At 38.8% G+C, this 15,574-nt stretch overlaps 1 protein-coding gene across 1 annotated transcript in view; it reads right to left on the bottom strand.

Annotated features, from left to right (window-relative positions):
• Window positions 1-282: 282 nt before the first annotated feature.
• LOC143022446 (metaxin-2-like) overlaps window positions 283-15,574 on the bottom strand; it is a 131,721-nt gene continuing 116,429 nt past the window's right edge. Inside the window, exons 6-7 of the mRNA XM_076180677.1 lie at window positions 9,509-9,585; window positions 283-1,525 (exon numbers count right to left, since the gene is read on the bottom strand). Of these exons, the coding sequence (XP_076036792.1) occupies window positions 1,300-1,525; window positions 9,509-9,585 (303 nt within the window). The 3' untranslated portion in view covers window positions 283-1,299. The remainder of the gene's footprint in view (window positions 1,526-9,508; window positions 9,586-15,574) is intronic.

The raw sequence follows: 15,574 nt of genomic DNA, 5'->3' as shown, positions 1-15,574 counted from the left end.
TGAGGGGATGGAGAGGGGTGGTCACCTTTTTGATGAAGCATCCTTGCTGTGGATGTGCTGTGTCTTGTGATACTGCTTCTGACCCAGGGCAGTGAGTGAGATGTAAGGATGACCCGTCATCTAGGAGGAGCAAAGATAAGAGGGTGAGAAGGAGGTGGATGGGAGTAGAGTGTGTGAGGATGGAATGAGTGGGAGTGGTTTTTATGCCTTTGTTTTTTTGGATATCTCCCTTGTAAGGGAGAAAAAGCATTTGGTATAGGCATGTATAAATGATACAGCAGCATAAAACACTTTTTTTATTTACATTTATACAAGAAGTATTGGAAGAAAATTGGCTTGGAACATATTTTTCTTCAATTAAAACACCACAGTTTCAATCAAATGTTAGAAGTTAATGCTATAATATGAAAAAGAAATTTCAAGGCCTCCCATTGAAAGAACCATCTAAATCTTTCTTTCATTTTAATGAAGGCACTGCAGAATGTCCACACTAAAATGGCAAAGATTTATTTTCAAACTGGCAGGGAAATAAAAAAAAAAAAAAAAGATATAGAAATACATGAAAGACTAATGTTTTGTTGAGGTATACACATTATTGCAAATAAAAACATGGAAAGTCATGAAGAACTTTAATGTACAAGAATTAAGATTTTTAAGCCAATTTGTCTGAAGCATTCGAGGAAAAAATCTTTCATCAGTTTAGGCTATTCAGAGGATACTGAATTGTATAATCTGGGACCTGAAATTTTCTTCTTATGACAAAGTCATTGTAAAGCAAAAATAGTGGTGTATTTCAGTTATGCCAAGACATCACTCACAGCACAAGCAATTGTTGCACTGCACCATTGCTCATACTGCAGTAAACTTTTCTTGCAACACAAAAGCTTATGTGCAGAAATACTGCAATTTGTCAGTTGTTGTAAAACTTTTACCCTTTATTAAACAGAGAACACCCTGACAAGCTGACCAAAATCATGTGGCAAAAGCCAAAAACAAGTGTCACCAGTTCATATCATCAAACGACTCAATATATAGTTATCCTGATTATGGAAGTAAGGCTCAATTGTGCTTTGGCTGTCTACATCAGATTGTGTGTTTCCCTCAAAATGTATTTTGGGATTTATGTAACACCTTACTATTGAGTTATAGAGATATGTGTAAAGAACAAAAATGTCTTTACCTATATCAAGTCACTTCAAGCACATAGTAAAAATTTTCTTCACAGGTTAAGCTTGATCATAGGTCACAATTACCATAATGATATTAAAGAAAGACAAAAAAGCCCATTTGTATTCTTCATTACATAGGTAACTGGTGAAGGTCCTCCAACTTATCATAATCACCTTCCCCATTACCATTGCTGCTACTGCCATTTCCTCGTTCAAAGTAGTCCTTCTCAATATGTTGGCACAGGCGCACAAGATTCGAATATGATCTGACAATGGTGGCTAAACGATTATCAGGCAATGGTGTTGTCAGGAGGGTGAAGAGGTGGCCAAATACTAGAGCATCCAGTTCTGTAGGTCTGTAGAGGAGGAACCAAAGTATGATGTTAGTAGTTGGTTTTATTCAGTGTGATGATGCTACAGTCCATATTCATGTTATAATAATAAAGTCAGCCATCTTGGCCATGTTGAGTTCATTGGTATTCAAGGGTTAAACACAACTTCTGCATATTTTCATCAAAGTATACAAACAACTCATAAGTTGAACTATGCTCTGGGCCTTTTCCATCTTCTTGATAAAACATCATCAACTCAACAAATTAATGCTTTTGCACTATAAAATATTTTATACTATCATCTAAAATATCAATACATAAAAGAATAATGATACATTCATACACCTGCAGTCCCTCCTTAACCCATTGACGACGGGTATCATGTATACATGTCATAGCAGAATTGCCACAGACGACGGGAGCATGTATAGGTGACATGACACTTGCCGACGGGGAAGTCATCCATAGCTGCACGAGTTGTTTTGGTACTAACGCCGGGCAACATGTATTGATGATTTCTCTACCGAAACGACGGGATATCATACATGCATGCCATATTTTTTATTTATTTATTTATTTTATTTTATTTATTTATTATTTATTTTTTATTCGTTCTACTTATTGTTCCCCCCATCCCTCTCCTCCTCCACCTCCCACACGCGAACCTGAAACAGTGGGGAGGGGGGGGATGGAGGGTATGCTCCCCCCCTATCCCATGGGAGGGGGGATTCCCTCCTCTACCCCCGTTTCTCTCCTCCTCCACCTCCCATACACGAACTGGAGCCAATGGGGAGGGGGGGGAGGGGGGTATGATTCCTAACTCCATTTCCCACCCTACCCCCCCCCCATCCCACTTTCCTTACACCAATTAGTGAAGGGGATATCATGGGAGGGGGGTATGCTTCCTAACTCCATTTCCCCTCCTACCCCCCCTACCCCCCAACCGAGGTTACAACAGGAGATCCTAGGCCTCTCTCGCCACTCGCTAGCCTGACATCATGCCACGCAAGCAACTCTCAACCGCTGCCTCAACCCCTGCCTGTTCTGGTGCTGACCCTGGTTCAGCTCAGCCTTCCACTTCTGGTCTTAGAGCCAAGAAGAGGACCCAGCGTCTTTCAACCCCTAGGCCTGACTCTTATGTTGACGACCCGGCAATTGCTACTCGACCTCCTCCTGCCTCAACCTCAACCCCTGCCCGTTCTGGGGCTGACCCTGGCTCAGGTCAGCCTTCCACTTCTGGAGTTAGAGCCAAGAAGAGGACCCGACGACCTTCAACCCCTAGACCTGACTCTGACTCGGAGGTAGACGACCCGGCACCTGTTACTCGTCCTCCTGCTACATCTCAACAACCTGCCACAAATGTAAGTGTGAAAATTTATGTTTGAAATGTAATTATTTTGATTGTAATATAAATGTGTGACAGTTTTCACATACACGTGCGAGATGCATATTTTATGTGATCTATTTTGTATATTTCAGGTCCCAGACTCTGACTTGGAGCTGGATACAGGGGGTGACGATGTCTTGCAGCTTCGGTCGGACAACTCTTCGTCAGAAGAAGAGGAGTGGTCTGACTTGGATTATGTGGACTTCACCCCATCAGACAACGACCCTAACACCTCGCAGGATTCAATCCCATCTGACGTCCCTCTTGCCAATATTCGTCAGGAAATGTTCAAGAGGAATGCTCCCGGGACCCCATCCTTCGTGTGGAAAAAGGCACAAAATATCCCACGGGTGAATGGTTTTTCAGCCTATCCAGGTGTAACACCATCCCTGGATGAGGAATCATCTGCCTGGGATATTTTTAGGACCCTCTTCCCAGACCATCTGTTGGACATCATGGCTGATGAAACCAACAGATATGCTCAGCAGCACCCACCCACCAGTTCCAGCCACATGAAGGATTGGGAGCCCATAACACCAAGGGACATAAGGACGTTTATGGGATTGAAGATGTTGATGGGCATCCACAGGCTCCCAGACCAGCGGGACTACTGGTCGAAAGACGAGTACTTGGGAGTCAACATTTTTAGAAAAAGTATGCCTCGTGATACTTTTAGTAAGATTGCCACCCACCTGCACTTCACCAACAACGAGGAACAACCCGATAATGACAAGCTCTGGAAGCTCCGCCCCGTCATTGATACCTTCACCGAGACGTTCCGTTCAGCCTACGTGCCCAGCAGAGAAATCACAGTTGATGAGTCCATCCTGCGGTACCGAGGGCGTCACCACGCAATTCAGTACAACCCCACCAAGAGGGGCCGCTTTGGCTTCAAAGCCTATAAGCTCTGCGTGAGTGACGGTCCAGCAGCTGGCTACACATGCTCCTTCAAAATATATATGGGGCAGGAGGACAGGGGAGATGTGCCAACCTCCCAGAAAGTTGTCGTCCAACTGATGGAGTGTGCCAGACTGTTGGATAAGGGGTATAATTTGTACTTGGACAACTGGTACAGTTCCCCTTCCCTCTACCACTACCTGCAGTCCAGGAGGACAAACGTGGTGGGCACTGTACGGCTGAACCGTAAATACATGCCACGTGATCTGGAGGCCAATAGGCGGGGTGATATTGACTTCCGATCCAGTAAAACCGGGATGTTGGCACTCCAGTGGAAGGACAAGAGAGTTGTCACCATGCTCTCCACTGTTCACACCAGTGAGACTACAGAAGCCGGCCAGGACAGGAGAGGGACCGTGAAAGTAAAACCGAAGGCAGTGGTGGACTACTGCAACGGTATGAAGGGGGTCGACCTCTCCGACCAGCTGGCAAAGTATTATGCTATCCCCAGGAAGGTAAACAAGTGGTATATCAAGCTTTTCTACCATTTGCTTGATTGCCTCGTAGTGAATACGTACTGTCTGTACAAGCAGCTGGGTGGAACAACATCCCAGAAAAATATGAGGCTTGGCCTGGTGGATAGACTACTGAACTTTGACCGTCGGAGAGGTCGCTCCAGAACCCCCTCGGTCCCTCCATCTGCCAACGGTATGGACACGCGGGTCCATATCCTGGTGGACACACCTGGCCGGAAGTTCCGACGCTGCCATGGCTGCTGGGAGCAGTCAAAGAAGAGGAAGATGGTGAGGTATATGTGCAGGGAGTGTAACCTCAGCTTCTGCCCTGCCTTCTGCTTCAACCACCACCACGGCCTCCAGTAGCACAGGTTGACGTGCAGGTGGGAGGCAGCTAATAGAATAGGATAGATTTTTTTTTTTATAGGTTTAGTGGATAGGGACCTCTCAGATGGAATGAACCTTGACGTGGTTGAGAGGCTGAGTAACCAATATGGTAAAACATATTGGTGAAACCAATACATTCCAAATAGTATATAAAACAATCCATGTATTCAACTAAATAAAGATTTTCTGTTCTCGAGAGAGTGTCGCTATTGAAGAGGATGAGCTAAAGAATAGAAGATGGATTGACAGTTCAGAGGTCTTTGGCGGAGAAGAAGAAGAAGAAGAAGAAGAAAATGATGAGAACCAAAAGCCGAACAGAAAACGGGTGGAAAAATTTGACGTAAAACACTGTCCCAAACGACGGGATGACATCTATAAATGCATAAACAATAAATCAATTTGCTGTAATGTTTACAGGCTTCAGTAAAAGACAAAATAGTATTAGACAATTTCATATTGTAATATATCTAGTACTTGATAATAAATTATATAATATATTATATAATGTATCATTATCATGGCCGATTCTCAAGTAATATGCCTCATAAACTCAACCTTATCAACCTCGAAAGTATTTTATATACAAAGCTGTATCGCCAAAGAAGGCAAACAGACACGAAAGGAAATTATTGTGTGAGGACTATACAATGTCGTCCGCCACTGTAGAGCGCCGGCATGAGCGTTACCGCTCGTTTTCTGTTGCCCGGAATACGGTGCTGCCAAGCCTACACCCGCCCCGTCGTCAATGGGTTAATGGTATTTCCCTGAACCCTTTACCACTTCTACAACTCTACCCCTGTCCTTGGGAGTGGAAGGAATTCTACCACTGTGTTTCTCATGTATGTTGTAAAAAAGCAACTAAATAGATGAAGTAAGGGGACTAGGGATTCTCCACTATTATATTAATTATTCTCCCACTGAAAGTTCTTGAGGAGGCCTACAATCCAAAAATGTAGTAATTGGGTCATTAAATGTGCATGGATGTAACATTTCATCCCATACTATACAACACATTATGAAAGACTGCACTGTACACAATCATGCATGCCAACAACACAATATACACTCTATAAGGGATTTGTGGGAAAACCCCATTCAAGCCATGGGAGACAGGACTGCTCAGCCAGACAGTTGAGGGAATGACAACATCATCATCAAAATACCATCACCAAAATACATACATACACATACTAAGGGCTTTTTCTCCCTTACAAAGTCAAAGGTATAAATCCACTCCCACCCATTTCATCTTCACATACTCCACTCCCATTCACCACACCTCCCTCCCACTTTTTCTTGGTTCCTCCTTGATGACAGGCTTTCCCTGCATCTCATCCACTGCCCTGGGTCAGAAACAATGCAGCAAGACACAGTAAATCCACCTCATGCAGAAAAAGAGAAGATGGGGAGAAATCCCTTCAGGCTACGTCAAAATATTGTTCACACACATACTCCCCCTACCATCTCCCACCCACTCCTTTTCATGCATTACAGCATCATCTATACAAAACCATCCTCCTCTCACCCCTATCTTGTCTTCTTCCTTTCTTTCTCAACAGACATTTACCTCTTTCCCAATGCTCCTTTTACCCCATCCATCCATCTTAGCCTTGGTCGCCAGTTCATGTTCACTCCATTCACATCTGCCTTCCACACCTATTATGCTTATCTTTCTTCACTCATTCCTTCTATGTGTCCAAACCATCCCAATACAATACTCTTTCAACAATGTTTCTACCCCATACAGTGCTGTTGGCACAATCACCCCTTCATAAATCTATTAGCATCCATTCCCAAATGTCTATATCTCATTACACTTTTTAATCCCCCAGGGCATTTAATTGCTTGTCTAAATCTACATTCTACCTCCATCTCCAATCCTCCCTTTCCCACCACATTCGCATCCAAGTATCTACAGCTATCCACTTCTTCCAGTTTCTCTTCATTAATACTCACTTCCAATTTGCTGCTGTCCTCTCTCCTTGTACATCTCATCACCTTACTTTTACCCACATCTATCTTCAACTTCCTTCTTTTGCACACCTTCCCAAACTCCATCACTAACTTCATTAATCCCTACTGTGACCTAGCTACAAGCATAGTATTTACAGCAAACAACAACTGACTTATCTCCCATTTTTCTCCATTTTCTTTGACCATCTCCAATCCCTGGCCCATCACCCTTGCATTTACCTCTCACACCACCCCTTTGTATAAAATGAACAGCCAAGGTGATATAACACATTCCTGGAGAAGTCCCACCTTTACCTCAAACCACTCGCTCTCTCTGTTTCTAATTCTATCACAGGCTCTACTACTCTCGTAAAAACTCTTGACTGCTCTCAACAGCTTTCCTCCTATCCAATATATCTGCAATACCTTCCAGTCTACCCTGTCTTAAGGCTTTTCCAAATCCATAAAGACCCAAAAAAATTTTTTTACCTTTTCCCATAGCTTTCTCATAAATCTGTCTTACCACAAAAGTCTAGTCCATGCAACCTCTACCTGTCTTAAATCCTAAATCCACACTGTTCCTCACCAATTACTCCCTCTGTTCATCTCCTAATCCTCTCAATCAAGATCCTACCATAAGCTTTCCCAACTACATTCAACCAACTGATCCCTCTTAAACTACTACACTCACACTTGTCCCCTTTTCCCTTGTAAAGTGGAACTATACAGGCCCTCCTCCAGTCCTCCAGCACTCTACCCTCATTTAGACAAACATTAAACAACTTATATGCCAGTCCACCATCAATGTTCCTCCCTTTTTTACACTCCACATGACACCCATCCTACCCAGGTGCCTTACTTGCTCTCATCATTTTAACAACTGCTTTCACCTCATCTTTCCTTATTTCTCCTCCATTTTCCTCATTCATTACGATCATTTTCCTAGCGCTTTCCACTGTAACTACCTTTCCCTCCCTATCCTCCTTCACATTTAGCAACTCCCTAAAATACTCTGCCTATCTTCCTCTTACTGCCTTCTCTTCCATTATGATCTCTCCATCTGCACTTTTTACCTTTCCTTCTCTACCTGATTCACCTCCTCTTCCTCTCAATTGCCTTCCAAAACATCTTTTTATTATGAAAGTAGCAGTTGACGACAAGACTGACAAGTTGAACACCATGTGAGGACAGAGCCTTTATTTGTACAACATTTCACTTATTACAGCTTTTTCAAGTACATGGACGGAGCCTTTATGTACAACGTTTCGCTTATTACAGGTACTCTTCGTTTAACGACCTACTCGGTTAACGACAACTCGGAGTAACGACGGGCTTTATGACATTCATTTAACGTAAATCTCCCGAAGTTACGACGTCGTGTACGATAATTAAGTTGGCTGAGGCAAATTTGTATGATGTTATAAATGAACTTGTACAGTGGATATTACCTGTGAGGTAAAGTGTTTCGAAGCTTAGGTCTACATTACCATCCTGCAAGCTGAAAAAACTACCTGGGGTACAGTATATACCGGTAGTGATAAATTTTTAGTTTCGACCAAGGGCGCAATATAGCAATAGAAAATTAATTATTAATTTTGTAAATTATAATGTATCAACGTAATATGCAATTTTGTGAGCGGAAAAAAAAGGTGCTAAAACAAATTTCGTAAGTAACAAAGTCATGTCGGACGAATGGTACACCATGTTTTTTATGATAGATGCCGATGTCGAAGAAATGAAAGGATGATGAATTCGTCTAACCTAACCTGTGTTTGATAAATCATTACCTGCAAATTAAATGTCATCCGGCTTGTCCTCGTTGTTGTCATCGTGAGAGACGTTGGCAGACGACTTCGTTCATTAGCATATTTTCTTGTAGCATGGTATTTTTTACTTTCATTTCCGCCCACAAAATTGCATATTACGTTGATACATTTTAATTTACAAGATTAATAATTAAATTTCTATTGCTATATTGCGCCCATGGTCGAAACTAAAAAAATACCCTGGTATTCAATATGGAATGTCAGCATACGCGGATTTGGTCATATACGGTAATTTCAGGAACCTAACCACCGTAAATAAACAGAAAATAAAGCTTTAATGTACTGTATAAAAGAGGGAAAATACACGAAAATAAAGATACATGTATTGCTGGACATTGTACATACAGTACATGTACGTATATGTATACACTTTCGCTTAACGACCAATTCGGTTAACGACGGCGCGCTGGTCCCAATTGTAGTCGTTAAACGAGGAGTACCTGTACTTGAAGTTGTAATAAGCGAAATGTCATACAAATAAAGGCTCTGACCATGTACTTAAAAAAGCTGAAATAAGCGAAATGTACAAATAAAGGATCCGTCCTCACATGGTGTTTAACTCATCAATCTTTTTATTACTTTCAAATTTTTTTATCATACTCTTACACCATTTCACATCTGCTCTCCTCTTTGCCTCCTTTTTCTTATGCTTTACCTCTCTTCTATTTTTTTTTCTTTGTAACTTGTGTTTCATTGAATGGAAAATCACAGCCCTAAAACAGCCAGCAAGGGCCCCCCAGGCTCTCCCACAGATCTCTCTAGGAAGAAACTGAACTATTTGCATTGCATTGGAGTAGGACTGTTTCTATGTCATTGGCTGAGAGTAGTAGAAGGAGGGGGCAGTCACCAGTTGTCAGCTCTCCATGTATGAAAAGTTGTCAGAAATACAGCTGAAGTTGATTGAGGGAGATCCTACTGATGTGAGTGGGTTGATGTGTTTTGAAAATGGGCAATTTTGCTGTCCATATTGCAGGACCACCACAAGCAGGTACCCTTCACTGGTCCTTTGTAAATAAGAGTACAGTTAAGTAAAATGCTTTACCTATTGCCAAAAAAGAACTGGCCATTATCAAGCCTCTCTGATAATGCACTGCAACAGTGTTCCACCTCTCCATATACCTGTAAAAGTACAAGGTTAATCAAACCAGAATTAAAGTAACATGATTTGTATACCATAATATTGCAAGATAACAACCAGTGACTCCTCATTCTCCTCTTCCTCCTAAAAGCAGTTACACAAAAACAAACCTACACTAATACAACAAAAACAAGTCTAAGGTTTCCTCCCAATTTAACCTCAATCCCATAATTTTGCCCCTCCTGTTTCCTCCCATTCTCATCCTACATACCATCTTGTGCCCTCTTAGAATTTCATCCTTGAAATATGCCCATTTTTCCTCTATTCATGTTTCTCTTTTATCCTTCACTATCTATCAACTGTACATACTACAGGCTTTTTCCCCTTTATAAGGAAGGTAGCTAAGTCAATCCTTCACTATCTCCCATATTTCTCTCATCTTCTCTTGGTATTAATTCTCTTCTTCCTTCTCACTGAATTTGTTCATCCTAATCACTTCCCTGCCTCCCTTCTTATTCCTAGTCTTCCACTTTATTTCCACTCTCAATTCCTCCTTCTTCCATAAAATCGCCTGAGAGTCAACTGCTCTTTCTCCCTTGATAGCATTTACATCCAGTGCAGGGAGGCACAGCTTTCACATAACAGTCCCAATAGCTAAGGCTGGTTTCTTACAATTATATATATATATATATATATATATATATATATATATATATATATATATATATATATATATATATATTACAGGTGAAAAATGTAATCACACATTTGTCAATAACGTAGAAACCACTGTTGGAGTAGAAAAGACTGGAAACGGGGAATCTATATATTTCGATTGCAAACTGCAATCCTCTTCAGTAAAACTGAAGGATTGCATTTTGCAATCGAAATATATAGATTCCCCGTCTCCAGTCTTTTCTACTCCAACAGTGGTTTCTACGTTATATATATATATATATATATATATATATATATATATATATATATATATATATATTATATATATATATATATATATATATATATATATATATATATATATATAAATCTATTTTCAACCACATTAACTTTTCCTTTTTAATTCCATGTCATCATGATCGAGACTGACAATACGCTCTACAGAGACATATGCAGAAACTGATACACAGTGAAGCCAAGGACTTGAACCCAGCTCAGATGTAACAAAGTGAACAGTGACTAACCACTGCGCCATCAAGAGAGATGGCGCAGTGGTTAGTCACTGTTCACTTTGGTACGTCTGAGCTGGGTTCGAGTCCTTGGCTTCCTGTGTATCAGTTTCCGCATATGTCTCCGTCGAGTGTATTGTCAGTCTCAATTGTGATGTGGAATTAAAAGTGAAAAATTAATGTGGATGAAAAAGATTAATATCTGCACTGAAGACCATTCAGTGTGTGTGTATACACACACACACACAACTCTCATAAGACCAAGATTGGAATATGCTGCAACGATGTGGTCACCAAGTACAAAAAAATGTATAAAAAAACTTGAAAGAATACAAAGAGCAATTACAAAATTGGCACCAACACTCTCAAAACAATCATATGAAGAGAGACTAGCAAAACTTGAACTACAGACACTAGAACAAAGAAGAGAGGAGATTTGATAGCTATTTACAGAATCATGAAAGGCATAGAAATTATTGATAGAGAGAATCTGATAAAATGGGATGATAGAAATACAAGAGGGCACAGAAAGAAAATCAAGAAAGACAGCTATAGAAGAGATCTGAAAAAGAACAGCTTTCCTCACAGAGTAATAGACAGTTGGAACAAGTTAGATGAGAAAGTGGTGTGTGCAAAAACAATACATGAATTTAAAAATAGTTTAGATAAAATGAGATATGAAGACGGGACACCACGAGCATAGCTCCCCTTCCCGTAAAATACAACTAGGTAAAACTAGGTAAAATACACACACACTTTCGTCGGATGGACGGCGAAGATTGGAGTTCCGAAGAAAAATAAAATTTTACGTGGATCTCAACATCAAGGAAGTACCTTATTGTATTTACAGGGAAGCAGAAAGCTCGTGGTGTAGTGGGAAGGTGATAAAAAAGGAGAAGGGGAGGGATTACTGAGGGAAATGGAAGGAAATGAGGAAGGGGTGGACTTGGTCCAGGAGGCCAGGCGTCTTGTAAACAAACGAAGGACTGAGGATTTTGGAGAAGGGATTAACAAAAATTTAAAGATTAGAAATATAGATAAGAGCAGCACAATGGAAGGTGAAGATAATAATTTCCAGGGATTTAATGATGGGGGGGGGCGGGTACCAACCTCCCCCGATTAGCAAGACTAGAGGAAAAACTTGAACAAATGACCGAACATTGGGAGAGTAGGTTCAGTAACATAGCAAAGATTGAGCAGAGTTAAAAAATTGGAAGAACTAGAGAAGGTGAACAAAAACTTAACTAAAGAAATAGAAGAATTAAAAAGACAGTTAAAAGAAGTAAAAGATGAGAATGAAGAATTAAAGAGCAATAATAAAGACACTAAAGAGGCCATAGCAAAAGAAGCACAGGGTTGGAAAAAAATTCAAGAAAACAGTAAAGTTGCATTTACTGATATAATAAAACAGCAAATGAAAGAACAAACTGAAGACTCAGTTATTAAAGTGATGAGACAGAAGGAGAATATAGTAAGAGACTTAGCAGATAAAAAGAAATATATAATTATATTAGGAATGGAAGAGAAATATAACCTAAATAGAACCACAAGAACCAAAAGAAAAAGTAAGCAGTTTACTAGAATTAGTTCAGGAAGATGAACTTGAAATCATGAAACAAATTGAAGAGATGTATAGACTCAGAAAGTATAGTACACATAAGACCAGACCTATTAAGATTAAATTCAGGTCACAAACGACAGCAGAGAATATCTTAGCAAAAACAGGGAAACTAGCAGCAAATGAACAATATAAAAAGGTATGGATAAAAAGAGAAATGAATAAAGAGGAAAGAGAGGAAGAAAAAATGAAAAGACAAGAAGCTAAAGGAAAAAACGACAACAGAACAGTCAGAAAAAGAGAAATTCTATTGGAGAGTAGTGAATATGAAAGTAAGGAAATGCGACATACTAGAGAAAAACAAAAGGGAAACAGAGAATACAATGGAAGTGGCAGAAAACTAATAGTGTCTTACATAAATATAGATGGATTAATAACAGGATTGAATGAGCTGAATAATTATCTGAAGGAAAAAGAACCCATAATGGGAATAGTAGAAACGAAATTAAAAGGTCCACTACCACCAACAGTGTAGGACATGATGCATATAATTATTGGATTAGAAACAGAGAGACAAAACAAGGGGGTGGAGTTATGTTCCTGACTAAGAAGGATATAAACGTGAGGTGTGTCACATATGGAAAGAATACAGTAGAGACGATTATGATCAAAGTGGAAGACAGAGATAAGAAGAGCAGAAAGTTTGTGATAAATTATGTGCCTCCAAAAACAGCCTTGTGGGAAGAGAGTGAACATAAAAATATGCTAGAAGACACAAGGATAACATTAAATAAGATAATGGAAGATGGAGGAAGAATAGTTATAATGGGCAACTTTAATTGCAAAAAAGTCTGTTGGGAAGAGATGACAGTAAAGGGTAGAGACGGCTCATGGGGAAATGTTCTACTCAAGATGATTATTGACCATACAATGACACAGTGGATGCATGAGAACACTAGGTATAGAAATGAAGAACCATCGAGACTAGACCTAATAATCACATCTGAACCTAGAATAATGGAAAAGATTGAATATAAAACACCAATAAGTAAAAGTGACCACATACTGATTGAACTGGAACTAAATAAGGAAAAATACACGAAAAGAAATGAACAATATAGAAAAGGAAGAATGTATGAAAAAACAAACTTTGATCAAATAAGAGAATTCTTTCAAAAAGAAAACTGGGAAAGAGGAAAACTGGGAAAGAGGAAACAACAGTGGAAGACAAATGGAATATTTTGACAAAAATCTATAAAAAAGGAGTGGAAAAATATGTCCCAAGACAAAAACAAGAAAAACAATATGTAAAGTGCTGGTATAACAAAAGTTGTAGGGAATTAAGAGACAAAAGAGATAAAGCTTGGACCAAATTGAAGAAAGACAAAAGACCTGAAAAATGGAAAATGTATACTTGTTATAGAAATGAATATGTACAAGTGAGCACAGAGGAAAAGAGAAAATATGAAAAAGATGTCATAGAAAAATGTAAAGCTCAACCAAAACTATTTTACAGATTTGTAAACAAGAAACTGAAAAACAAACAAGATTTAGAGAAATTAAGACAAGGAGTTGAATACACAGAGGAAATAGAAATGGAAGAAATTATGAACAAGCATTTTAAATCAGTGTTTACAAGGGAGAACATACAACCGGAAGAGATCGAATGGAAAGAGAAAGTCCCCCCTATGAAAGAAATAGAAGTAACAAAGAATGAAATAATGAAACACTTGAGTAATCTTGATGTCAGAAAATAGCATGGACCAGATGAAATAGCAAACTGGATTTTGAAAGAATGCAGGAATGAACTGGCCGACAAAATACATAGCATAATAAACAGTTCCTTTAAAAAAAGGAAAAACTCCAAAAGATTGAAAAAAAGCAAATATAGTACCTATATATAAAGGGGGAAATAAAGAAGACCCTACCAACTATAGACCAGTCTCTCTAACAAGTACAATAGCAAAAATTTGTGAAAGAATTGTCAAAAATAGATGGGTAAAATATTTAGAAAAAAAAAAAAATGTGCTAAATCCAAGGCAATTTGGATTCAGACAAGGACGATCATGCATCACCAATTTAATATGTTTCTATTCAAGGCTAATATAATAAATAATAACTATATAATAATATAATAAATAATAAATAATAAATATAATAAATAATAAATACAAGAAAGAGATGGATGGGTTGATAGTGCATTTCTAGACCTAAAAAAAAGCTTTTGACAAAGTACCACATAAGAAGTTGCTTAAGGAATTAGAAACTGAAGGAGGAATACAGGGCAAACTGCTTAAATGGATGGAAGACTTTTTGCAAGAAAGAAAAATGAGAGTAGTGATAAGAGACAAACACTCAAATTGGGATGAACTGATAAGTGGTGTTCCACAAGGAACAGTTTTGGCCCCAATAATGTTTGCTATATATATTAATGATATGGATGAAGAAATTGAAAGTTATATGAGCTTCTTTGCAGATAATGCAAAACTATTAAAAAAAGTGAACACCGAAGAAGATTGTGAGTCACTACAGAGTGATCTAAATAAAGTATGGGAATGGAGTAGGAAGTGGGAGATGGAGTTCAATATTAAAAAGTGTAGTATAATGGAATTTGGAAAAAGCAAAAACAGAATAACAGGATCATATAAATTGGGAGAAGAAAGAATAAAAAAATTGAAAATGACAAGGACCTGGGAGTCATTGTTATGAATAATATGTCACCTGAGAAACAAATAAATAAGATTTTTGGAGAAACTTATAATTCAATAAGAACAATCAAAGTGGCATTTACATACCTGAATGAAGAAATTGTGAAGAAAATACTAATCACTCTGATAAGACCAAGATTGGAATATGCAGCAATGATGTGGTCACCAAGTACAAAAAAATGTATAAAAAAACTTGAAAGAATACAAAGAGCAATTACAAAATTGGCACCAACACTCTCAAAACAATCATATGAAGAGAGACTAGCAAAACTTGAGCTACAGACACTAGGGCAAAAAAGAGAGAGAAGAGATTTGATAGCTATTTACAGAATCATGAAAGGCATAGAAATTATTGATAAAGAGGATCTAATAAAATGGGATGATAGAAATACAAGAGGGCACAGAAAGAAAATCAAGAAAGACAGCTATAGAAGAGATGTGAAAAAGATCAGCTTTCCTCACAGAATAATAGACATTTGGAACAAGTTAGATGAGAAAGTAGTGTGTGCAAAAACAATACATGAATTTAAAAATAGTTTAAATAAAATGAGATATAAAGACGGGACATCACGAGCAT

Source organism: Oratosquilla oratoria, chromosome 44, assembly GCF_046742065.1.
Source record: "Oratosquilla oratoria isolate Oo_2021 chromosome 44, ASM4674206v1, whole genome shotgun sequence".
Lineage (NCBI taxonomy): Eukaryota > Metazoa > Arthropoda > Malacostraca > Stomatopoda > Squillidae > Oratosquilla > Oratosquilla oratoria.
Note: the sequence above shows the minus strand (reverse complement) of the source record. Positions and strands in the feature narration are given on the sequence as shown.